This window comes from Malus domestica, chromosome 15 (assembly GCF_042453785.1).
Source record: "Malus domestica chromosome 15, GDT2T_hap1".
Lineage (NCBI taxonomy): Eukaryota > Viridiplantae > Streptophyta > Magnoliopsida > Rosales > Rosaceae > Malus > Malus domestica.
Window position 1 is genome coordinate 5,117,285 of NC_091675.1, and position 26,205 is coordinate 5,143,489.

The 26,205-nt window shown below is 41.4% G+C and overlaps 6 protein-coding genes and 1 pseudogene across 6 annotated transcripts; 5 read left to right on the forward strand and 2 right to left on the reverse strand.

Annotated features, from left to right (window-relative positions):
• The first annotated feature begins 209 nt into the window (after positions 1-209).
• On the forward strand, positions 210-1,306 carry LOC103455930 (F-box protein GID2-like). Its single transcript, XM_008395543.4, has one exon. The coding sequence runs from the start codon at positions 487-489 to the stop codon at positions 1,081-1,083; it is 597 nt and encodes a 198-aa protein (XP_008393765.1). The 5' UTR covers positions 210-486; the 3' UTR covers positions 1,084-1,306.
• A 4,016-nt stretch (positions 1,307-5,322) lies between these two features.
• LOC108172162 (putative receptor protein kinase ZmPK1) lies at positions 5,323-6,569 on the reverse strand (annotated as a pseudogene).
• A 374-nt stretch (positions 6,570-6,943) lies between these two features.
• Positions 6,944-10,124, forward strand: LOC103424670 (protein MRG2-like). The gene is made up of 9 exons (XM_070814755.1): positions 6,944-7,193; positions 7,322-7,372; positions 7,890-8,035; positions 8,424-8,464; positions 8,620-8,721; positions 8,812-8,888; positions 9,195-9,370; positions 9,555-9,639; positions 9,784-10,124. Exons 2-9 carry the CDS (start codon positions 7,329-7,331, stop codon positions 9,872-9,874), a joined length of 762 nt encoding a protein of 253 aa, XP_070670856.1. The 5' UTR covers positions 6,944-7,193; positions 7,322-7,328; the 3' UTR covers positions 9,875-10,124.
• Positions 10,125-11,096: 972 nt separating this feature from the next.
• Positions 11,097-13,746, forward strand: LOC103424671 (putative receptor protein kinase ZmPK1). The gene has a single exon (XM_008362760.4). The coding sequence runs from the start codon at positions 11,118-11,120 to the stop codon at positions 13,590-13,592; it is 2,475 nt and encodes an 824-aa protein (XP_008360982.2). The 5' UTR covers positions 11,097-11,117; the 3' UTR covers positions 13,593-13,746.
• Positions 13,747-14,352: 606 nt separating this feature from the next.
• Positions 14,353-16,913, forward strand: LOC103424672 (putative receptor protein kinase ZmPK1). The gene has a single exon (XM_008362762.3). The coding sequence runs from the start codon at positions 14,355-14,357 to the stop codon at positions 16,773-16,775; it is 2,421 nt and encodes an 806-aa protein (XP_008360984.2). The 5' UTR covers positions 14,353-14,354; the 3' UTR covers positions 16,776-16,913.
• A 3,290-nt stretch (positions 16,914-20,203) lies between these two features.
• LOC103431295 (putative receptor protein kinase ZmPK1) lies at positions 20,204-22,728 on the forward strand. Its single transcript, XM_008369434.4, has one exon. It carries the CDS (start codon positions 20,209-20,211, stop codon positions 22,591-22,593), a length of 2,385 nt encoding a protein of 794 aa, XP_008367656.2. The 5' UTR covers positions 20,204-20,208; the 3' UTR covers positions 22,594-22,728.
• A 1,820-nt stretch (positions 22,729-24,548) lies between these two features.
• Positions 24,549-25,850, reverse strand: LOC103431294 (transcription factor MYB44-like). The gene is given in 1 exon segment (NM_001328915.1): positions 24,549-25,850. A coding segment is annotated over 1 exon segment (954 nt). The 5' UTR covers positions 25,698-25,850; the 3' UTR covers positions 24,549-24,743.
• Between the last annotated feature and the right edge of the window lie 355 nt (positions 25,851-26,205).

Sequence of the window (26,205 nt, forward strand, 5' to 3'; positions counted from 1 at the left end):
AATATTATAGTTAAATCCTTAAAATATATATATTGACGAATTAGGACACAGTTGGCCATATGTTTTGGATTAATAAAGTAATTTTAATTTTTGTTGTTAACGCAGGAAACAAGTTAAGGAAGCAGCCAGATAAATAAAAAGGAGAATAGGCAGGTAAAAGATAAGAAAAAGCATAGTAAAAAGAAGTGGGAATATTCGTCAAACGAGACACACAAACCCAAAGGCGCATTCATTTCACAAAATTGTCGTCTTCCAAAACGCACGAAAACAGGTCCCCCACTCCCCCCCGCCCCCTCTATATCCACCCCCACCCTCCTCCTCCTCCCTCCGCATTACCCACCCCCTTCTTTCCACACACCCCCACAGCTTGTACAATTTGGGCTCTGGGTTTTCCGATTACCCACCAAATCTTCCCTAAATTACTTTAAAACCTCCGATTGTAAGCGATCGATAGGAAGATTCGGACTGGTGGGTTGTAATCGTTCGATGAAGAGAGCATCATCGGGGGACGATTCGATGGCGGCGGCGAGTTCGGCGGATGTCAAGATGAAGAGGATTAAGGTGGAGGAAGAGGAGGAGGAGATGGTGGTTGACTGCGTTGACCAGGATGAGCTGAAAGGGGCGGGGTTTTCGAATCTGGACGACAATCTGATCTTCGAGGTGTTCAAGCACGTGGACGCGCGGACGTTGGGGGTGGCGTCGTGCGTGAGTAAGCAGTGGCACAAGACGGCGGAGGACGAGCGGCTCTGGGAGCTGATATGTACCAGGCAATGGGCTAACATCGGCTGCGGCAACCAGCAGCTGAGATCTGTGGTCCTCGCGCTTGGCGGATTCCGGCGGCTCCACTCCCTATCCATCTGGCCGTTCAGTAAGCCCTCCTCCGCCTCTTCCAGCTCTGCTCCTTCTTCTTCCTCGTCGGGTGCGTCCTCCTCGGCTTCGCCTTGGGCGACGGCTCCGGTGAAGCCGATGCCGAATCCAAAGCCGCCAACCGCTCGTTGGGGAAAAGACGAGGTGAATCTGTCGCTCTCGCTTCTCTCGATTCGGTTTTATGAGAAGATGAACTACGCGAACAGGGGAAGATGATCAGAAATTAAACTCCACAATGAAATTATATATATTATATATATCTCGTAATTTCAGTTGGGTTTTCCCTCTTTAGATTTGAGTTTTTTCTCTCTAAATTTCCCTGATTTGGATCTGTAATTCTTGTTAGATTTTGAATCCTTTTGTGTAAACTAAGGTAATTTCTGAATTATTATGCACTGTAATTCCACAATTTGATCTATTGGAATTTGGGTTTGCTTTCTATCTGGTGTTTGTTTCTGGGGATTTGGGGGGGGGGGGGGGAAGTTTGGCGGTGGTGGTGTTGATTCGCGGGGCGGATGATTCGATTGGCGAATACGGACAGACAGAAAGGGGAAGAGATACCAAATGCGGAAGGGGGGGGTACGGTCGTAATAAAAGGCTTGTTTCTGGGTATTTGGCGGGTTCGAAAGGGTGCGAATAGCAAAATGGCAGGTTCGAAGGACCAAGTTGTCGTATGTATTGGGAGTGCTCGTATTTCTTGGAGAATTGCCAGACTGCTTGCTGCCGCATTGGTTTCTGTCGTAATTTTGTCTTTGGCTTCTTGTGCCCATTTGTCTCCTCATGTTGGCTTGCCGCTGCAGACTTTGACGGGGTTTTCCTTCCAACTGGAGGAAGGGAATGCCATCTTCTTGTGTTTCAATAGATTATGTCATCAATGCGAGAGAGAGCCAAATTCAAGTAGTAGGGCAGATGGCGTTTCAACGCCATCATTTAAAAAAAAAATAAAAAAATAAAAAAAACCAAATAAGAGGGTTATAAGCACAAAAGCATAAAATTTAGTCCTCTATATAATACATAGATTTTCTCTTGCCAATTTAGCCATCCATTTAATGTCACGTGTACAAAAAATAAGCTACTAGTCCAAGAAACATTTGCTACATGGTGAATCTCTTCATTCTGATTTGAAGTGCATGGCTCGGACACGTAGATAGAACGTATCAAATGTAAACTCTCAGTCTGCATAAGAAAATAACCTTGTACGTACAAAGTTGTATACTTGTACATGAAAAGGCACAAAACCCTATCCGTGGAGAAGCGAATACATGTTCGATTCCATGGACATGTACTGCATAAAAACACAGAGTGACAGTATCTTGGCCCGTGACCGTGATGGACAACTAATAAGAATTCTCAGTTATTTACTACTGTTAATATGCTGAGGTTTGGATGCATGTTGTTGACGGCAAGCAAAAGGGTGAGGCTTACGACACAACAAAATAGAGAGAATCGATGGGTCGATGGATGTTGGTAAACTGAACTGCCGTTTTAGTCTTTTGTGGCGTCCCTTTGCTTAAACCCCCCCTGTTCTTTTTTCTTTGGCCGGTAAACTTCAAGAGTTTTGGTCTCCTTGAAATTAGCTTTTTGTCAGATTCTCTATTTCCTTTGTAGTTTCATTTTGCATTTGCTATCGTCCTAAATCGGTGATTAATAATTTCACTGCATTGATTTTAGTTAGGCCAGTGTGATTAGTCTATTTACTATACAAAACTCGGAATTTAACCAATGCAGTCTATAGGCGATAGCTAATGCGGTGAGTGACGAGTAAAAATATTTTCTTTGGTCTTCTGTTTGGCAAGACATACCTTTCCATGAATTTTTTTCCCATTTGGACCAAGAATTTCTAGACTCCATTACTCATTGCTCTTCTGAATTCTGAACCAACTGTGAATTATGCTAGTTTGGAATTCGTAGGCAGCGTATAAAGATTTGCCACCCAACTCCATGTACTAATATTTCAATTCTCGCCACCTTACTTTTGTGTAATTTCCCAGGTTTCTTCAGTTTTTTTTTGGTTTGTAGCTTCCCACTGAAACACACATTCTCCTCCAGTTTTGACATCCTTGCTATGCATTTGCTGTACAAAGAAGTAAAACATAGATAATTTGTTCAATTTCGTCGGGCAAATTCGTTTGTTATTTGGATAGACTCCTACTTATGACATGAAATTTTGACCCGAAAATACTTCAAATCTGATTGTGGAAAATGTCTCCACTCAAAAGTTCAGATCAAATATGAAGTAGAATATTTGGCTCATTTCTTTGAGAGAAATCATTTTCGTAAGAATTTCTTTTCTTTTTTTTTGGGTAGGGGGCGTCTCACTTAGTGTGAAACCGTATCACATTTTCGAAATGTATACAAAACAATTTATATTATGTATTTGACGAGTTATTATGCATGTGTTAAATTATAATTTGTGCGAATGAGTGATTCTTTTTGACACATTCCAGTCCCGGCTCCGTCGTAGCACGATATTGTCCGTTTTGGGCCCCGGCCACGCCCTCAAGGTTTTGTTTCTGGGAACTCACACGAGAATTTCCCAGTGGGTCACCCATCCTGGGAATGCTCTCGCCCGAACTCGCTTAACTTCGGAGTTCCGATTGAATCCAAAGCTAGTGAGTTCTCAAAAAGTCTCGTGCTAAATGGAGGTGGACATGTACATATAAGGCATATCACCCCTTTCCGTTGGTCAATGCGAGCTCTTACAATCCACCCCATTTAAGGGGAATTTGGCATCCTCGTCGGCACATCCACACCCAACGGTAGCTCTGATACCAATCTAACACATCTCAGTCCCGGCTCCGCCGTAGCACGATATTGTCCACTTTGGGCCCCGCGCTCACGGTTTTGTTTCTGAGAACTCACATGAAAACTTTCCAGTGGGTCACCCATTCTGGAAATGCTCTCGCCCAAACTCGCTTAACTTCGAAGTTCCAATAGAATCCGAAGCCAGTGAATTCCCAAAAGGCTTCATGCTAAATGGAAGTGAGCATGTACATATAAGGCACATTATCCATTCTCGATTGGCCAACGTGGGATCTTACACCTTCTATAGCAGGAGCCAAGCAATGTCCATACCTAATTGAGACTTTAAAGTTTGACACATCAACAAACCGAATGTTTACTAAAATTCGATTCAGACCATTATCAATTCTAGTCCACCTCCATTCAAGACCAACTGTGGAGAAGAAATTAAACAGAAATTATCGAGTGCAAAATACTCTTAACTGTATCAGTTATGCTCTTGTACCTTTTCAATATACTTAGTTGGGCCGGGGTACCCAGCTCAAATCATGTGTGCAGACTCAGAAACAACTAATTTGGATCAATATTTGTGGGCGGAATCAAAAGACAAAACGTATAAATCATACAATATATATATATATATATATATAGAGAGAGAGAGAGAGAGAGAGAGAGAGAGAGAGAGAGAGAGAGAGAGTTAATAGTAACAAGCATTTTCTCCTGTCAAAGAAAATTTAATATTCAATATCTAAGTACTCCGAACTGAACTTGGGGTGGATTTGCGGTATCCGAGTCCATCAGATTACGTCCTCCAGTGAATCTTTCAAGTCTTGAACCAACCCTCGTGCACTTTCCCAGCCATTTCTTCCTTCCCAAGTCAAAAATATGAATCTCACTTTCCCACCTCCTCCCCACGCACTCGGACACTACTATTTATAGCACCCGAATCCCCACTCTATTCTTCCAAACCAAATCAAACCATCGTCGATCATTTTGCGATATATTCTTCTTCAAGATGGCAAAAAGTTTGAAAGCCTTGTGCTCCTCACTTGTTGTTCTTCTCGTCGTAAGCTCTTTGGTTTCGTGTATGTTGGAGGCTCGTCCTCTTAAGTTGGGGAACATAGACAAAGAGATGGAGAGTGTGTTCGATGGATTGTATATTGGAACAATGAAGAATGAAGGTCCGAGCGACGCAGGAAAGGGTCATGCGTTCACTGAGTCGGAAACCCTAGGAGGGATAAAAGATTCTGGTCCTGGACCTAGCGGTCCGGGACACTGATTGCAGTCGGCCATTGCCATTCGAACTAGTGATTGACTCTTTCATGATGTTTAAGCTAAATATTTTTATGCAGTTTTTAGGTATATTGCATAAACAAGTTCAATTTATTTTAATTGTAATGTAATGCAGCTCAGCTATGATGTAATCATATAAAATAATAAAAGTATGTTTTATTTGTAATACCTAGACTACCGCTAGGCACATAAGTTGGTTTGCTATTACTCGACTTTCATTCTCCGATTTGGGATAATCACAAAGTAGAAAACATATACGACACGAGTACATCATCATAATAGCATCTCGTAATAATAAAATAAAGATGTATAAATTCTTTTTGTTCATATATTCTTGTTTTATTGATACGTAACTCTATGTGGCAGTATTAAATTGTTCTCCTCCAAATGAGGTAGTTTCATCCTTGTCATGGAGGGTAAAGAGCAAATGGTTCAGAAGGTATGTCCAATTGGAATCCTAACAAGGAGTAAAGTATGCCGCCGGGACACGTTGTATCAATTGTTTATGGAAACAATATCCGAAGCTGCAAGGTGTAGGGCGGCTCTGTTTCATTGAGGATGGTGCATGCTTTTGACCGGCAAATGAAGAAACCAAACCTGAAGAAACACCTGTCCTCACAAAAACCATGCAGCCATGAAAACAATTAATCAACATTCATGAATCATATGTCACTAGTCCATCATGATATCTTAGGAGTCATTGATTACGATTTCATTTTTCAAATTTTAGTTTTTATTTTTTTAAATAAAAAATTCAATTTGTATCAATTTGAATTTTTAAAAATTGAAAAAAGAAAAACTGAAAAGCAAATTCCAAACAGAATCTATATCTTTCTCACATCATAATTCCCTCCAAATGAACGGTCTATGATCTCTCCCATCCTTGATCCAATCGCACCACTTTCATTGCTGTAAACATCCACTTTCGACGTAATCGGCTGGTTGTACACCCAGTCCGGTGCAATGTATCCTCTCGTTCCTCGTATCCTCGAAAAGCTCGATTTTTTTAGGCCGTCCCTGTTGATTAGCTTGGAGAGTCCAAAATCTGCAACCTTCGGTTGGTAATTTGAGTCCAAGGGTGTGTTTTGAAGCTTAACATCACAGTGCAAAACCCACTCCAAACACACTTCATGCCGACAAGCAAGGCCTATCGCAGTCCTGACAGCAATCTCAAACCTCTTCTCCCAATCAAGAACATTGGAAGATAACTTCCCGGCCAAGGAACCATGCCCCATTACTCGTAAAAAACGGACTGATTTTTCTCTGAGCAATATCCTCACATGTCAATCAAGTGCATATGATTCAACCTCCCAACTGTGTTAGCTTCACCTAGAAATTCAGCTTCTCCTTGATCAACCTCGTTAAGGAGCTTAATCGCGGCAACTCTCTGATCAGGCAATACACCTTTGTACACTATTCCTCCTGCCCCTCTTCCAATCTCTTCACTAAAACCACGCGTCGCCTTCTTGGGCTCGGTGTAGCTGAATCTTTTGAACCCATGCAGCAAGAACGTACCCCTGCATATCCTCATTGGAATCTCGCCGGGTAGTAGTACTTAACAAGCCCCAAACCAAAAGGACACAAACGACCTCAAACCCGCCAACTCCAATGGCAAACAGAGCAGGAAATTCACTGGACCAGCTACACTGCTTTTCACATAATTTCTATCTAGACCAACAACTCTGCTTAAGCAGGTTAACTGATACTGTTCTTGGGGCTTTTGGTAATACAACACATGGATTTCGGCACTCTCAAGTACAAGTCTCCCCAAAAGCTTGGTTACCTGTGTCCATTGAGCAAGGTTGTCTTACGGTAACAACTATAACTCGGTCTGCCAGGGAATGCGAGAGTATTGGAACCCTTTGAAATTAAATTCGGGCTCGCAACCATATTGCCAATCAATGTGATTAGTCATTTTTCGTAGCCTGGAATGCAAGAGCATTTCCTACCATATTTTGGATCATATCTGCATGCGCTATTGACTCCGCAAATTCCACGAATACCTCATTGTATATACTCACAATTCTCGATGCAAAGCATTAGCGCCAAAACAAATTGCCCTGAACAATAATAAAATGAGACGCAAAGGCTCCAAGTCCAAGACTGCGGCGAGTGATACCACTGACACTGACTCGTCCGCCGCCGAGTCCGACAGCTCCGCCACCAAGACCGATTCCGACAAGATCCACGACGAAAACTACGACGCTTCGCCCCCTTCCCCCGATTCCTGCCCCTTTACCGAGGGCGAGAAGGCCCTCGCCTTTCACAAGGCACGACTGTACGAGGCCAAGGTACTCGCTTTTCTGCAGGCGATTGAATTGTATTTCTGTATGGTTATTAGGGTTTTGTTTCCCTAAATGTGACAACAATTTCAACTTTTTGCTGATTAATCGCTCGTGCTGTGCGTTTTGATTGCAAGGTAACCGATGTCCGATATAAGATGGATTGGGAGTTTTATGTTCATTACGCTGTAAGTATGAACACTAATTTTCTATAATTTCTGATTTTCTTTGATCAAACATACTAAATGCGTGATTGTTTCATCTGTAAGCTCAAATTTTGTATCTTTTCTCGGAAGTTAAATGCCGTCTGATTTGTGTGTGGTTGCATTTCTTGATTGTATGTTCTTCTGTCCTGCAGGGATGGAACAAAAGGTGAGCCCGCCTTCCTGCTTAAGGTTTCCGAATTTTGGGTTCATGTTCATTGATTTAAGATGGTGGATTTTGGAAGCATGCCCTACTTCAGTTTGTGTGTTTTTTATTTTTCGGTTATCATTTGCCATTTCGCTTCAGTTTAAGTGGTATTTTCGCCTTAGTTTATTAGACCGCAGCAGATGTTATTATGGGACCATTATATTGTAATTGATTCTGATGACGGAGGTTTATCGGAGATGAAGGCTAATGCCTAAGCTTTCATTGGTTAATATCTCTTGAAACTTCTGTTTGATTTATCTTATTGACCTTTTCTCTCTTTTTTGCTCTCAACAGTTGGGATGAGTGGGTAGGGTTGGATCGTCTGATGAAAAACACTGACGAGAATAAGAAGAAACACCAGTACCTCAACCAGAAACAAGGAACAGACAAGAATGCGAAGCTAATACGCACAGCGCATGCTAAACCAAAAAGTTATAATGGTTGGTTTATCATCTCTAACTTTTCTTTTGTTGTTGCCCAATCATGAAGTTTGGATTTATTCTTGAATGTTAGATGTAGGGTGTGGAAATTCTGGCATGTTACATGAACCATCCTATTTTTGGGCGACCTTTGAGGTTTAACGGTCATAAGTGTTACCCTTCGTAGGGGTAAATATAATGGATATGGGATACTGAAAAAGTAACAATGTAGTTAACTAATTTACCAACATGCATTCTTCGTTCACGATCATAACTTGAATATGGTTCTTGAATTAGGATGCCAAGAGGTTAGGTACTGAAAATATATCCTGTTTTATTAACTTCTCTTGCAATTTGAAGGTGTATATAATCTGCATTGTTCTTACTGTTGGTATGAAATTATGTGCAGCGTCTAGAGGGAAGAAGCGAAAGAATGACTCTGTCTGTAAGGTATGCTCTGTTCATTTGTCTCCTAAACCATCCTTAGATTGCCTATCCAGGCTTATCTCTTCCAGATATTTTGCCATCACTATACAGAAGTTTGTACTTAATTTAGAGGCCAACATGAATGTTACAGTTTTTTTCTTTTGATTTTCAAATTTTAGGACAAAGGTGCCATACCGATGGAAGATCTTGTCCTTCAAATGCCACAAACACTAAAGAAACAACTAGTTGATGATTGCGAATTTATTACTCATCTGGGCAAGGTATTGTGAATTCATTACTCGAACCTGAATTTATACATTTGATTTATTCATGATGAAATCCCAATTAACGATATCCATATTTTATTGCAGCTTGTTAAACTTCCACGTACTCCAAATGTGGATGACATATTCAAGAAGTATCTAGATTACAGATCAAAGGACAGTAAGTAAGTTTCCTTTCTTCCATCCCTTGGCATCCTATATTTTTTTTTAAATTCTTTTCTCGGGTTCCATTTTACAAAATATTTATCCATTTTGATTTTTTTTTTGAGAGAGTAAATTAATTTTCTCAAGGATTTACTAATGCCGCTTCTCATACATTCTACCGGTTGGTCATCAACTGGAATTTGGGGTCTAATTTAATTAATTTGGACCTACAACATTCACAACTTTCAACTTTTGTATTTTCTAGAATCCAGTTTGCAGATATGCACTTGATTTTAGCTGATGGACTATTCTTAATGTGAATCCAGGAAGATTGAAGCTCAATCTGTTGAAGAAATCCTGAAAGGACTGTGTTGTTACTTTGACAAAGCACTACCGGCAATGCTTTTGTACAAAAATGAACGTCAGCAGTATGAGAAAGCAATCACAGATGATGTCTCTCCGTCATCTGTCTATGGTGCCGAGCATCTATTACGGCTCTTCGGTATGAACATACTTTACTACGTAACCAAATGGTGTGTTTCTAAATAGAATTGTGTTGAAAAATGCATATCATGCTTGAGCATGCTGTTGATTTTGTGGTTTTTTATGCTTTTGAAGTCTTTATTATATTAAGAGGTAGTCATCATAAGATCTGGACTTGAGATGTAATTTTTTGGTATTTGCAGTTAAACTACCCGAGTTATTGTTGGATGCTAACACTGAAGAGGAGACGTCGAAAGCGTTGCAGCAAAAATTGGTCGACTTTCTCAAGTACTTACTTCTACTTGCTCTCCTACATAAATACCCAAAATTATATCTTTCTTTATAGTACGCAGGTTTTCGTAATCCCACGAGTTTTTGCTTTTTTGACCTCATTTTTACTCTTGCCGATTGATCATGCATCTTGTCATGAAGGTTCCTACAGACGAACCAGAGTGCGTTTTTCCTTTCTACCTATTATGTACCAGACGATATTGAAACCAGCACCAACAAACCAGATGTCTAAGCGCGGGCACACTCGCAACATTTTTGTACGTAACACCGCAGAAGAGCAGCTGTTCATGATGTCTCGGCACCATTTTGAATATTTCATTAGTTCGAAAAGCCGTTGAAACTTAATGTGCTCTGGGTGCACATATTATCATGTAAAATATCTAGTTGGAACATGGCCGATGCCTTATAAATGTCTGCGGCCCTATGCCGTCGAGGTTGTATCTTTTGTGATTAATCTAGTTACAACATTGGCTTGCTGCTAATGTGGGGGAGGGCCAAAGAATCATGGTTTGTTACCCGGGGGATTCGATACTTCGGCGTTCTTGTCAAATTTTGCAACCGTGCTGATCCGTTTGGGTAGGTCTAATTTTCTAGCACCTCCATGATAATGAAGGGTGGAAAATTTTCATTTCACACATCAAATAATTGAGGAGCCCTTTCATTCCGTTGGAATTTCCAACACATCAAATAATTGAGTTAATTTTTTAATTCAATTCCGTCACACACAAGCAGTGGATGCAGATCATTTCGTCAAAATTGCTGTCTTGAATTTCCAACGATGTCTTCACATGAAGATGAAGTTCTACTTGAAAATTTGGAACAAAAAATAATAAGTTAAGGTAGACTGCATGATCAAACAACTTTCATATTAGGTGAGACTAGTGTAAAGTTAAGTAGGACCAACATGTAAATGTCCTATTCTTTCTGCGGCAGCCGCCTCTCGTTGTCTTTTCGATCGTGTCACATCTTGTGAGATTGTGACGGTCCACAAGCTGCTACTTGAACCCTAAGATGCAGAACGTTAAGCGGGCAACGGGTCTTTGGCCTCCGACCGTCCAATTGGAAACCGTGTCGCTTGAGTGGTACAACTGTTTTGCCTGTTGCAAATTCTCAACGGTCAAGATTGTTTGTTGCCCTACGAATAACATGGTCGGACATTTTACTTCATTTTTCTCTTTTAATAATGAATCATATTTAGTGCGGTTAAATTTTTTAATTGTAACGGGGATATGGATGATACACAACGTGTTTTTATGCAAGTGATGAAAAATTTTAATTTTTTAGTTATTAACCTTTTAACACACATAACCTATCATTTATATAAGAACATGTGGTGTAACACATCGTGTAACGGGAACACTGAAAAATCCCTCCGTAGTTTGATGTACATAAAAAATGTCCAGTTTTGCTCCAACTTTGGTCTCCATCAACCCAATTGATGCGGGTGTGGTCCTACAACTACATACGCACAGTTCATGACCGTGTTCTCTAAATTTAGTTCAGCTCTCTGCAGCCAATCCCATTCCCCTCTCTCATCTCAAATGGCTACTCTGTTTCTCATTTTTCTTCTCTCTCTCGCCATTAATTCTCCACCTTCGTCTTCAACCTCCAACACTCTGAGCAGAGCTTCCTCCCTCTCTGTCGAGAAACCAGAAGATGTTCTAATTTCACCTGATGGAGTTTTCACCGCCGGCTTTCACCAAGTTGGTAACAATTCATATTGCTTTGCCATTTGGTTCTCCGAGCCTTCATCATCCTCCGACCGCCACCAAAACCCCACCGTTGTCTGGACTGCCAATCGCGACCGTCCAGTCAATGGAAAACGCTCAAAACTCTCCCTCCTCAAAACCGGTAACCTCATCTTAACTGATGCTGGTCAGTCCATCGTTTGGGCCACAACCACCACATCACTCTCACCGGCTCACTTAACCCTCCACAGCTCCGGCAACCTGGTTTTACGAAACTCCGATGATCATGTCGTTTTGTGGCAGAGCTTTGATTCTCCGACCGACACCCTTCTTCCGCTCCAACCCTTCACCAGGAATGCAATGCTTGTCTCCACAAGAAGCCAGAGCAACTCCTCCTCCGGTTTCTACAAGCTCTTCTTCAACAATGACAACCTCCTCCGTATACTTTTTGACGGTCTCGAGGTCTCCAGCGTCTACTGGCCCGACCCTTCTCGTGTGAGCTGGGACAATGCAAGGTCCACCTACAACAACACCAGAACAGCCATGCTCGATTCTTTAGGCAGTTTTGTCTCGTCGGACAACTTGACTTTTATGTCAACTGATTACGGTGCTAGGTTGCAGAGGATATTGAGGATTGATTTTGATGGAAATGTTCGATTGTATAGTCGCGAAAGGGTGGGGGAAAAATGGGTGGTTTCATGGCAGGCCATTTCGGATCCATGCAAGGTTCATGGGACTTGTGGAGCAAACAGCGTGTGTAGCTATGACCTCGGTTTTGGTAGGAAATGCTTGTGCCTTCCAGGGTATAATATGAGAAATCTTACTGATTGGTCCTTCGGGTGCGAACCTCAATTCGATCTCTCTTACACGAAAGGTAATGCGTCTAGCTTCCTCAAACTTGCACAAGTTGAGTTCAATGGTTATGATTTCAACTCCTACACAAATTACAGTTACATGGAGTGTGAGAGCATATGCTTGAAACTGGAAAACTGCAAGGGGTTTCAGTACACATTTGACCGTGGAAATGGTTTTTATAACTGTAATCCCAAGACGCAATTGCGAAGTGGGCACATGTCGGATTCTCAAGGGTACCTCTATCTGAGACTGCCTAAAGCCTTCCTCCTCTCGAATGGCTCTGGCATAAAGGCACCAAAAGACTACGGGCTTATATGTACAGACAGAGTCATTGATCTCAACAGAAATTACGTGAAAAACCATGTTAGTAAGCCAGTGAAGTTCCTGCTTTGGTTTGCTTGTGGAGTGGGAGGGTTTGAGATCGTTTGTATTCTTTTGTTTTTGTGTTTGTTAAATAGTAGAACTCGGAAAAAGTCCAATGAGGATATGCAACAAGGGTACCTTCTTGCTGCAACCGGATTCAAAAGGTTTAGCTACACCGAGCTCAAGAAGGCAACTCGGGGTTTTATTGAAGAAATTGGAAGAGGTGCAGGTGGATTTGTGTACAAAGGTGTATTGGATGACAAACGAGTTGCAGCGGTTAAGCTTCTTAATGAAGCTATTCAAGGAGAAGCTGAGTTTCTAGCAGAAGTTAGCATGCTCGGGAGGCTGAACCATATGCACTTGATAGAAATGTGGGGATATTGTTCAGAGGGAAAGCACAAGCTTCTTGTTTACGAGTACATGGAGCACGGTTCTTTGGCCCAAAATTTGTCTTCGAATGTGCTTGATTGGGAGAAGAGGTTCGAGATTGCTGTGGGCACTGCGAAAGGCCTTGCTTATCTGCACGAGGAGTGCTTGGAGTGGGTTTTGCATTGTGATGTTAAGCCTCAAAACATACTCTTGGATTCAAACTACCAACCAAAAGTTGCAGATTTTGGACTTTCCAAGCTATTTAACAGAGGCGAGCTTAAGAACTCAAGCTTTTCAAGGATAAGAGGAACCAGAGGCTACATTGCGCCGGAGTGGGTGTGCAATCTGCCAATCACATCAAAAGTGGATGTGTATAGTTATGGGATTGTTGTGTTGGAGATGGTGACAGGAAAGAATCCTATGATGGGAGGGGATGCCTTTGATGGTGAGCAGCGAAGACTGATCTCGTGGATGAGGGAGAAGGTAAATGGAACTAGCTCTATCAAACTACAGATAGAAGAGATCATAGACTCTTCGTTTGAAGGCGAATACGATGTGGAGAAGGTAGAAGTTCTTCTGAAAGTAGCTTTACACTGTGTGGAGGAAGACAAAGATGACAGACCAACCATGAGACAAGTTGTTGAGATGCTTTTACACCTTGACGAAGATTGTTAGGTAGTTATGTCTTGTGAGGTTTAGGCTGTGAGGCTCGCTTGACTCAGCAGCACATATAATTTTAGTATTATTTCCTTTGATTGGTAGTTTTGTTTCTGCCATGTTTGCTTGTCGTATCGATTTTCTAATGCTTGCTCAACTTCTCTCTCTCAAATTTCTACCAGTTAAATGTCTTGAAAATAGGTTTTATCATGGTAGAAAAACACAACTTTACGATTTGTACGCAACTTCTCTAGCAGGAATTGCTCAATTCTCCTGTTCTCCATTGAGAAAATCCTAATGGCGGAAATGATGAAATCATTGAGAAATTTTGGACCATTTAAACGATGACTTAAAAACAGTCTTTAAGACTTGAAGACAAAATATAATTTTGTGAGTCCAATTTTCCTCAGCATAGCAATGATACCATCTCTTGGTGCGGAACTACACTCCTAGGCCAAGTTATCCAACTACTAAAGCAGTAAAGCAGCCTACCTACTCTTGCTCAAAGCAGTTGGAGGAAATCTAGCCCCTGATAGAACGCCCCAGTCCCTCGCTCAAGTAAAATATATGGCCGCCTTGACATAGTTCACACACTTGAGTTCCGTTTCCAATCAGTCGAGTTATTAGAAACTCCTTTTTACCACCATAAGTACAGAGTGGAAACAGAAAACCATATTAGTCTTGGTCAATTATTGGAAGCAGAAATCTTTGTTGCCTGTGGTCCTACATAGCAATAATACCATTTGTTGTAGGACTGGTTTATTAAGTGCTGCATCTCAAATGTTGTATTCATTCATTGGTCACATGGGCACCTTGTTTCTCATTTTTCTTCTTTCTCTAGCCATTAGTCCCCTTCCTTCGTCTTCAGCATCGGACACTTTGCGTAGAGGCTCATCCCTCTCTGTGGAGAAACCCAATGATGTCTTAATCTCACCGGATGGGGTTTTCACTGCCGGCTTTCACCAAGTTGGCGACAACTCATTTTGCTTCGCCATTTGGTTCACCGAGCCTTCTTCCAATCACTACCAAAACCGCGCGGTTGTTTGGATGGCGAATCGCGACCAACCGGTGAACGGGAAATACTCAAAGCTCTCACTCCAAAGTTCTGGCAATCTCATCTTAACTGATGCCGGCCAGTCTATTGTTTGGGCAACAACCACTACGTCACTCTCGGCAGCTCACTTGTCCCTCCAGAACTCAGGCAATCTGGTTTTACTAAACCTTGATCTTGTCGTTTTATGGCAGAGCTTTGATTTTCCAACCGACACCCTTCTTCCACATCAACCGCTCACCCGAAACACAATGATTGTCTCTATGAGAAGCCAGAGCAACTTCTCCTCTGGCTTCTACAAGCTTTTCTTTGACAATGACAATCTTCTGCGTCTACTTTTCGATGGTGTTGAGATTTCAAGCGTATATTGGTTTGAGCCATGGCTTACAGGCCAGACTGCTGGAAGGTCCACGGATAACAGCAGCAGAACTGCAGTGCTTGATTCGTTAGGCAACTTTACTTCGTCTGATAGTTTCACATTAATGGCAGCTGATTATGGTGCAGGATTGCAGAGAAGACTGACGGTTGATTCTGATGGAAATGTTCGATTGTATAGTCGAGAAAAGCCCGGAGACAAATGGAGCGTTTCAGCGCAAGTCTTCTCCGATCCATGTAAAATTCACGGCGTTTGCGGAGTTAACAGCGTCTGCAGCTACGATCCATTTCATGGTAGAAAGTGCTCTTGTATTCCGGGTTACAAGATGAAAAATCATACTGATTGGTACTATGGTTGTGAGCCTCAATTTAATTACACTTGCAACAAAGGTGAGTCAACTTTCTTTAAACTTTCAAAGCTTGAGTTTTTCGGGTATGATTACGGTTACTTTGAAAACTACACCTATACGGATTGTGAGAATTTATGCTTGAAACTATGTAACTGCAAAGGGTTCCAATACTCTCGCATCCCTGACCGACCGATATTTAGCTGTTACCCCAAGACGGTATTGCTCAATGGATACCGGTCCCCTAGCTTTTTTGGGGACCTGTATTTGAGAGTGCCTAAAACCCATGTTTCGTATTATCAAAAGCCCCAGGAAGAGTATAGGTTAAGCTGCTTAAGCAGAGTTGTTGTTGGTCTAAATAGAAATTATGTGAAGAGCAGTGTGGCTAGTTCAGTGAAATTCCTGCTCTGGTTTGCCATTGGAGTTGGCGGGTTTGAGATCATTTGTATCCTTTTGGTTTGGGGATTGTTAAGCAATACTACTCGGCGAAATTCCAACGAGGATATGCAGGGATATGTTCTTGCTGGAACAGGGTTCAAAAGATTTAGCTATGCCGAGCTTAAGAAGGCGACACGGGGCTTTAGTGAAGAGATTGGAAGAGGGGCTGGAGGAATCGTGTACAAAGGCGTGCTGGCTGATCAAAGAGTTGCAGCGATTAAGCTTCTCAGCGAGGCTGATCAAGGAGAAGTTGAATTTCTAGGTGAAGCTAACACAATTGGGAGGCTGAACCATATGCACTTGATTGACATGTGGGGATATTGCTCAGAGAAAAAGCACAAGCTTCTCGTTTACGAGTACATGGAGCATGGTTCCTTGGCTGATAAGTTATCTTCCAATGTTCTTGATTGGGAGAAGAGGTTTGAGATTGCTGTCGGGACAGCGAAAGGCCTTGCTTATCTGCACGAAGAGTGTTTGGAGTGGGTTTTGCACTGTGATGTTAAGCCTCAAAACATTCTCTTGGACTCAGATTACCAACCAAAGGTTGCAGATTTTGGACTCTCCAAGCTAATCAACAGGGGCGGCCTTGAAAACTCGAGCATTTCGAGGATACGAGGAACGAGAGGATACATTGCACCGGAGTGGGTGTACAACCAGCCGATTACGTCGAAAGTGGATGTTTACAGCTATGGGATTGTTGTGTTGGAGATGTTGACCGGAAAGAACCCTACCATTGGCGTTGGTGGCGTTGAGGGTGAGCAGAGAGGACTGATTAATTGGGTGAGGGAGAAGGTTGATGGAAGTGGTGGGATTGGATCAAGGATGGGAGAGATCATAGACCGTTCAGTTGGAGAGAATTATGATGTGAGAAAGATGGAGATTCTGTTGGAAGTAGCTTTGCGTTGTGTAGAGGAAGAAAAAAATGCAAGACCTACCATGACCCAAGTGGTTGAAAAGCTCCTGCGGATTCACAAACACAGAGACCATTAAGCGGTCTTATTACACATCTGTTTGTTTCTTATATATGTAATGTTGTGCATACTATTACTGTACTATGTTACCTTTACCATCGCCTCCACCTAAATCAGTGCCATCGGCAAACTCATTAAACCTAGATTTCCCCAAAAATTTGGCTTAATTCTTTCTGCACCAACCAAATCATCTCGATCGCGTGTGTGGGCTCTCAACTGAAGCCCAAAACCCAGACCAACTCGCCACACGCCGAACAGATCATGGCGGAGTCCTTGTGGACAGAGTTGTCTGCCACTAGCAACGGTTCTTCGTGAGTCGGGGCTAGAAAGGTTTATCCAATCGTCATATTTCAATTTTTTTTTACTTATAATCCAACGATTGTGATTAAATGAGATTAAATCTAATGGTAAAAAAATTATTTGATGGCCTAAAATTCAACGGCTACAACGATTTTAGAAAAAGTTATAGTGGTAAATCAATTTCATCAAAAACTCTATAAATACCTATTTTTTGTTGAAACATCCATAAGAAATTCACTTTTTTCACACAATTCTTCCCATTTTTCTTTCCATCCACTTTCAAACTATTTCTTCCCTTTCCTAAATTTTTCAAGATTCCAAAAGATCATGTACCTAATTTTTGTAATTTTTATTTACTAATGTCTATTGTTTTAATTATCGTGTTTTAATTTGTATGTAGTGTTTTAATTATTGTTTGTATTAGTATTTGTTGTAAGATTGAATTATAGATTTGGGTTTAAGAATGGGGTATGTCGTTTGATTTTCCATTATTTATCGAAATTTAAATTTTTAGGTAAAAATGTTCATAAAAATAAATTAGGATAGTCTATATATCTTTTTTTTTTTTTAAGTTACCGGAAAAAATTAGACAAAAATCATTATTTAATAATCTCGGCCTAAAATTTTAAGCCATAACCATTGAAGGAGAAAAACAATTTATGGATTATGGCTTACAATTTTCTAGCTTAAATTTTTAAGCTTTAACCCCAACAATTGGAGTTGGTATTACAAGGACTAAACCTTGCAAGTCGAATACTACCAAGAATGCACCACACGAGGGAAATGGTCTCACCACTTTCTGATGATCTTGTAACAGTTGACAAAAAAGCCATGGTATGAGTCATCAAAGAACCATGAGAGACAATGGTCGAGCTTCCTTCTGTGGTCCTTTGTCTAACCACACAAACCATAAGAAACATAGAAGGCGCTCTCCTTGCCAGAGTGAAGGAGCTACCGCAACTAGGAGATGAAGACGGAGAAGTTAGAATATAGGGAAAACATGGAAGGGAAGAGAGGGACAATGCCAAGAAAGACTGTTGCTAACCCCAAAGGCTAAAGGCAGGGTCGGCTACGGATGAGGTTTTTTCTCAATTTTTTTATTTTTATTTTTAGTAGTTCTAATTAGTAGCTCTAATGCATATACTTGAAACGTTTTCATTAATTAAAAAAGTGTACATGAGTTGAAAAATCAAAATACTAGTTGCATGTTATTTGAAGATATCACTGAATATTGTGCTGCAATTTGTAAATATTAAATATATAAAAGAACTTTGGATGCTTATAATACCCAGCGGCTCCTGTTGAATCATATGCATCGATTACACAAGGAGCAGCCTTCAAACTCAAAGGTAGCTACCCACTACCTTCCCTTCCATCGTTTCTTCTAGCCACTTGGAACTTGATAACAAAAGTTTAATTCTTTTCCATGAATTACGTCGTTTTCTTATTCATACATGAATAATCTAATTCCATCTTGAAACTAAATAATACGAATAGTCTAATTTTATTTTGAAACTAGATAACACAAATAGTCTAATTCTATCTTCAAACTGAAGCGCTGGATTTACTTGCAATTATTACATGCATGGGCAGGTGGAGAAAATTTTAATTGTGACGGGAACACAAGTGGTATACCTCGTGTTTTAATAGAAGTGGTGGAAAATTTTATTTTGGCCTAATCGGATAAATGGTCCCCGTAATCATAAGGTATTCGGATGATAGCCCCTGTGGTAAAAAAATTCGGATTTAAACCCCTGTGGTCTAAGTCTGTTAGGATTTAAACCCCTGTGGTACAAGTCTGTTAGGATTTATGCCCTTTTGTTAAATAATGTTGACGTGGCTGCCACATATATGCCACGTGGCTGACAAATGTCTGTCACGTGGCAAAAATAATAATTTGTCTGTTAGGATTTAAACCCCTGTGGTCTAAGTCTGTTAGGATTTATGCCATTTTGTTAAATAATGTTGACGTGGCTGCCACATATATGCCACGTGGCTGACAAATGTCTGACACGTGGCAAAAATAATAATTTTTAAGTTTTTTTAAAAACCTGAATTTTTACAAACAAAAAAAACCCAGAAGCTCCCCCACCCTCCACCCGTCCCCCCCCCCCCCCGTCGGACTTCTTCTTCTTCTTCCCGCCGGTCTCCCTTCGCGACTCCTCCCTCTTCTTCCCGCCGGTCTCCCTTCGCGACTCCTCTTTCTTTCTTCTTCTTCTTCTTCTTCTTCTTCTTCTTCTTCTTCTTCTTCTTCTTCTTCTTCTTCTTCTTCTTCTTCTTCTTCTTCTTCCCGCCGGTCTCCCTTCGCGACTCCTCCCTCTTTCTTCTTCTTCTTCTTCTTCTTGCAGACCTGGTTTTTTTTTTTTTTTTTTTTTTGTAAAAATTCAGTTTTTTTTTTTTAAATAAAAATTATTATTTTTGCCACGTGGCAGACATTTGGCAGTCACGTGGCATATTTGTGGCAGCCACGTCAGCATTATTTAACAGAAGGGCATAAATCCTAACAGATTTAGACCACAGGGGTTTAAATCCGAATTTTTTTACCACAGGGGCTATCATCCGAATACCTTATGACCACGGGGACCATTTATCCGATTAGGCCTTTTATTTTTGAACATATCCCATCATTTGTATAGTGATACATGGTGTACCACCCCGTGTACCAGTTACATTGAAAAATCTCTTGGGCAGATGCTAATTACTTCGGACTTGGATTGTCTGCCCTCCTAGTTGTGGTGCCCTTCCATGCCCTCCTATTTTGTGCGGTCACGGTTAAGCCACGTCAATATTTTATATTTTTATTATTTTTTGTCTTATTATCTTATTAAAAAATTAATATAAAATATTGACGTGGCTTAACCGTGACCGCACAAAATAGGAGGGCATGGAAGGGCACCATAACTAAGAGGGCAGACAATCCAAGTCCAATTACTTCTCCCTTTCCACAATTTTTCAAAGAAGGCTTCAACAACCACCACTGTTCCAATTCCAAAGAAAAAAATAGTCAAAAGAATACAAACTAATAAAAAAAAACCTCTATTGACCAAAAAATAAATAAAAAAAACCCTAATTCATGCAACTTGCAACTCTATCTTCTATAATAACCACAACATTTTAAGCCTTTTCTTTAATTTCAATCACAATTTGCATACATGGCTTCTACATTTTTGTGCATTGTTCTTCTTTTTCTAGCACAATCTTCCCCGTTGGCATCATCAGCGTCCAATAATCTCAAACCCGGATCGTCTCTCTCGGTCGAAAATTCAGCCGACAAATTGATCTCAACAAATGGCATGTTTTCAGCTGGATTTTTTCCGGTGGGTGAAAATGCGTATTGTTTCGGGATATGGTTCACCGAGCCAGCAGCAGCCGACGCCGCCACTCAAAACCTCACCGTCGTTTGGACGGCCAACCGCGACCAGCTGGTCAACGGTAGGGGATCCAAGTTCACCCTACAAAAAAACGGCAACCTTATTCTAACCGATGCTGGAAAATATACCATTTGGTCCTCCAACACTGTTTTTTCTAATTCTCTGGCCCAGTTAATTCTCGAAGACAACGGAAATCTTGTACTTCTCACTCTCAAGGGTGTTGCTTTGTGGGAAAGCTTTGCTTCCCCCACAGACACACTTTTACCACAGCAGCAACTTACTAGGAACACAAAGCTTGTCTCTTCAAGAAGCCTCACTAACTGTTCATCCGGGTTCTACTCTCTATTTTTCGACAATGATAACACGCTTCGGCTTCTTTACGACGGCCCAGAGGTTTCGAGCATATACTGGCATGATCCTTGGCTGCTAAGTTTGCAAGCTGGAAGGACAACTTACAACAACTCTAGGGTTGCAGTGCTAGATGCTTTGGGGAATTTCAGTGCATCGGATGGACTTAATTTTATGTCATCAGATTATGGCGTGAAGTTGCAGCGAAGAGTGAAGGCGGATGTTGATGGTAATCTCCGATTGTACAGTCGAAAAAGCCCGGGAGATAGATGGGTTGTTTCATGGCAAGCAATTGCTGAACCCTGCAAAATTCATGGCATTTGTGGGCCTAATGGTTTGTGCACGTATGAGCCTAGTTCGGGTCGAAAATGCTCGTGCCTTCCAGGCTACGAAATGAGAAACAAAAACGACTGGGCTTATGGATGCCAGCCTACTACAGAAGGTTTCAATGTGTCTTGTAAAAGTAGTACAGCTCGAGATCAGTTCGACTTTATGTATCTTCCGAGGGTTGAATATTTCGGGTACGATTACTTCATTTACGTTAACACGTCATTAGAAAAGTGCAAAGCTATATGCTTAGAGTTATGCAACTGTCCAGGTTTCCACTACAAGTTTGGAGGTGGCCATCACAATTGTTATCCCAAGACTCAATTTCGAAACGGTTATCGCACGCCTGGTTTTACAGGAGAGCTGTATCTGAAGCTGCCCAAATCCATCCTTTCTTCGTATAATGCTACTGCAAAAGGATTCAACATGTGCTCGAGCAAACTCACAAGCCAGCTTTCCAGAACATATGAGAAAAAAAGTACAAATGGTTCCGTCAATTTTATGCTGAAATTTGCATCTGCATTGGGGGGTCTTGAACTTATCTGTATCATTGTTGTGTGGTATTTTGTGATGCGAAGCAGCGAAGAGAAAGAAGAGTCGGATGTGGTTACACAAGGCTACCTTCATGCTGTAACCGGTTTCAGAAGATTTAGCTACTCCGAGTTGAAAAAGGCGACACGAGGTTTCAAAGAAGAAATTGGGAGAGGTGGGGGAGGAATTGTGTACAAAGGCACATTGTCTGATCAACGCGTCGCAGCAATCAAGCAGTTGAATGCTGCAACCCAAGGGGAAGCAGAGTTTTTAGCGGAAGTGAGCCTGATTGGGAAGCTTTACCACATGAACTTGATCGAAATGTGGGGCTATTGCGTGGAAGGCAAGCACAGGCTTCTGGTTTATGAGTACATGAAGAATGGTTCCTTGGCTGAGAAGTTATCTTCCAATGTGCTCGATTGGAATCAAAAGTTCGAAATTGCTGTGGGGACAGCAAAAGGGCTGGCTTATTTGCACGAAGAATGCTTGGAATGGGTACTACATTGTGATGTGAAGCCTCAAAACATACTCTTGGACTCGAACTATAACCCGAAAGTGGCGGATTTTGGCTTGTCCAAGCTTTTAAACCGAAGTGAAGTCAGCAACTCGAAGTTTTCGAGGATACGAGGAACAAGAGGCTACATGGCACCGGAGTGGATTCAGAACATGCCCATCACTTCTAAAGTGGATGTTTACAGCTATGGGATTGTTGTATTGGAGATGGTGACCGGAAAAAGCCCGGCGGAAGGTGTTCAATCATCGGAAGGTGGAGGGGAGACGCAGAAGAAGATGATGGTTTCACGGGTGAGGGAGAACATGAACGGAGGATTTGAAAATACAGAGAGCAAGAAGGGAGAAGGGCTCATGAAAGTGGCTCTTCGGTGTTCGGAGGAAGACAGAGATGCAAGGCCTACTATGACGCAAGTAGTTGAGATGCTTCTACAGTATCAAGATGACTGAGAGTCCGAGATTGGAAACTCTTTAAGGTTATATTTTGGAAAAAAACCGCTTAGGTTTTTTTTTTCTTCCCTAATTTGATAAAAACTGTATCGATGTCCAATAATGTTACTCAGTTTATTTTTTCCTTGGCTATAATCTTTTTTAATTATTTAAATTATTAATATGCTCTTTAAATTAAACTAAATTATTGAGAAAATGGTTCAAACATACATCATCTCCGGTTGGTGCAAGACAAGGGTAAGGGCCCTAAATTTGGAGTACCCCCCAGCCCAAAAAGCCACAGGTCCAGGAAGAATAAGGCAAGTGGTAGGCTATGTCAAGCCCGAGCAAGTTACGTCCGGCTTTGCACCAGCAAGTAAAGCTAATGTTAGCGTAACGTCAGCCACATTGTTTAATTTTTTTTGTGTGTGGTGTGTGCAATTCATGCGCAGAAGAGAGTGTGAACCAACAAGAGCTGCAACAATTGCACTAGAGCATCCCAACGCCTCTTTGACGTAGCAAATTCTCAGTCGTTGGATTTCTAAACGACCCGATGATCTAGACCGCATGATTTTAAATGGCAAAAAAGTGTGGAAAAATTACCATTTTAAGTCGTGGAAAAATTAGGTGCATTGAATTTCTCATGAGTTTGGATATCGACTGTAAAAAATGATACAACAGCAAAAATTATAAAATAGGAAACAATTATGAATTTTATTGTTATTATTTTACAATATTCACACTTAAACAAACTTACAAAGGTTAACGAGCGTAATTAAAAATATCATCACACCTACAGAGTATAAAAAGTAAAAAATTATATTTATAAATAGTAATGCCATTGCCCTTAACAATGATGGAGTTGTACATAGACCTAACATTTTCAACCTGACCGATTCGACCAGTTAAAATTAGTATTTTGGTGAGTGATAAACAGGTCAAGTGGTTAATGGATCAACCCGTTAATCACTCGTTAAATAACGAATCATTTTAGATAAATCCGTAAAACCCGTTAACCATCCGTTATTAAAGACTTTTATGTAATTTCAATAGTCCTAAAAGAAACCCGTTAACTTAACACCCGTGTTTCTGTACGTCCTTTCTCTCTCCTCACTGTTTCTCTCTCTAGAGAAGCACAAAGCTACCAGACCCAAGATCGAAGCCATACCGAAATTGCTGGTGACCAATTCCTACCTATCGTCTTTCTGATACATAAAATTCCTTTTCTTATCTATTTTTAATTGTTTATTTATGGAACGATTATATGCAAATTCCACAGTTTAGACGATGTTATAATTTAATTGAAAGTTTGTTCGGAATTTCAGTTCCGAATTTGCTTGAAATTTTGAATGGGATATGCGAGATGGTGTGATTTGAGATATAAACCCTAAACCAAAAGACTAAGAAACCGATCATCGTGTATTCTTATTGTGTACTTCACATTGTGCAGCAGGGAAAGCCCTTCGATTTTGAATCCTTGATCTGGTTATTTCCTCTCTGGAATTCGAATTCTACTATATAAAACAGGGCTGTAATTGATTTGGATGAAATGTACAAATAAAAATAAAATAAAATAAAATAAAAATTATTAACGGAGAAAACAAATGATCCGTTAACTTAACGAGTTAAGTTTGAATGACCTGTTAAATTAACGGATCAGGTTCACAGGTTGAATCTGATCCAAACCCAATGAACCTGACCCGTTTACAAGTCTGGTTGTGCTAAAATAAAATAAGTATCATACAAAGTGTGAATAAGAACAAGTTAATTGGGTTGCCTGCTGTAACCAATTGTGGTTCCGTCAACATCTTCATTGTTAACCAACCTAATTGAGTAGAATTTCAATTCTTCAAAATTTCCCAATTTATATTTTTGATTTACCAAAAAAAATATTTGAAAACAAATTGGTAAAATTTGAAATTTGCGTCTACCCAGTTGTGCCCTCCATTAATAAACATGCGCATTTCGGCCATCTGTACACTACCAAAATTATTTTCACTAGTAATAAAAACAAAAACGAAAAAGGGAAATTTAATAACAGAGTTGGATCTTTTTTCTTTTTGTTTGAGCTTTCGGGCTAAATTTATCCGGGTCGGACTCATCTTCTCGATCATCTTGATGATCATCATCACTAGCACTACTACGTCATTCTATCTGGTTCCTTCCTGTAGCTACTCGATTTTGCTAATCCCGATACGCTTTATGACAGCGTTTCGGATGGCTTCAGTCTGCATGCACTGCCCCTTCTGCTCAATCCCCGTCATGTAGTTCCTCACCTCCTTCCTGATCATCTCCTGCATCACATCCAGGAACTCCGAGCTGAAAAACTGCTGATTGTTGTTCAAATTGCTCTGACGCGGCGGCGGCAGCAATCCTACCACCGGCGGTGGAGCTGCTACCTCATGTGGTTGCTCTACCATCTGGGTGGGACCAACAATCGGATTGGATCCGAATCCGGACCCCATATGATTCGACCCGTCACACGACTCCGACTCGGATCCGGGAAGCGAGAGGCTGAGCGAGGTGGGTGGATCAACGGCCACAGCTGATGTCGCGGCCTCCATCGGCGGCGGAGCAATGGGAGGAGGTACGGGTCTCGCAATGGGGGTGAAGACCTGAGACGAGGGAGAGACACCGCCGTGCAAGCTAGAATCGCTCAAATCGGATCCGGACGGGCTACCCGGGTTAAAATAGAGACCCGTACCCGAAACGGCACCGACGCTGGCGGATCTTTTGTGTGGCGGGTGGTCATGGACGTCGGAGCACAAATCTTCGGACATGGAGGAGCATTTGCGCTTGAGGGTGGAGTTCCAGTGGTTCTTTATGGCGTTATCGGTGCGGCCGTTGAGCAACCGGGCGATGGTGGCCCACTTGTTTCCGAACCGGGCGTGGGCCCTGATTAAGGTGTCGTCCTCTTCGGGACTGAAGGGGCGGTGCTCCACCTCCGGGGAGAGCTGGTTGCACCACCGCAGACGGCAAGACTTGCCGGATCGACCAGGAATCGACTTGCTGATCAGCGACCAGTTTCTTGGGCCGTAGATCTTGACCAGATTCTGTAACGCTTCGTCTTCCTCGGGGCTCCATGGACCCTTTATCCGATCCACCACCTTCTTTGTGGAAGCCATAGAAAACAAATCCTAAATTTTTGTCAAATTAAATAGAAATTGAAATAAAGCTCGAAAATAATGATAAATAGTATTCTAGAGGCAGGCTAGAGGGTTTAAGAAGGAGAAGAGGTGGCGGCGTTGGCGGCGGTGGAGGCGGTGGCGGAGCCTCACCTTATTCTGAGAAGAAGAAGGTGATACAGATGCGGGTGGGTATAGATATATACGAGGAAAGAGATATAGGTAACTGGGGATAGCCGGTCCGAGTAACCGGTCTGAGCCGTTGCGAGTGTGGATTTTTCCAGGCAAGGCAGTTATTAGCATACAGCTGTCAACTACCACGCGTCGCTTCCTTTTCCCTCTAACCTACACGTAGAAAATCTAATCACTCCATCTGTTTAGCCTTTTTATTTTTTTATTTATGAAAAAAAAAACAAAGGGAAAAATTAAAATAAAAGTGATTTCAAAATTATCTTCGGCTACTCTTGCCATTGCCCTACTCTTTTCACTAGAATCTTGTAAAGTCTTC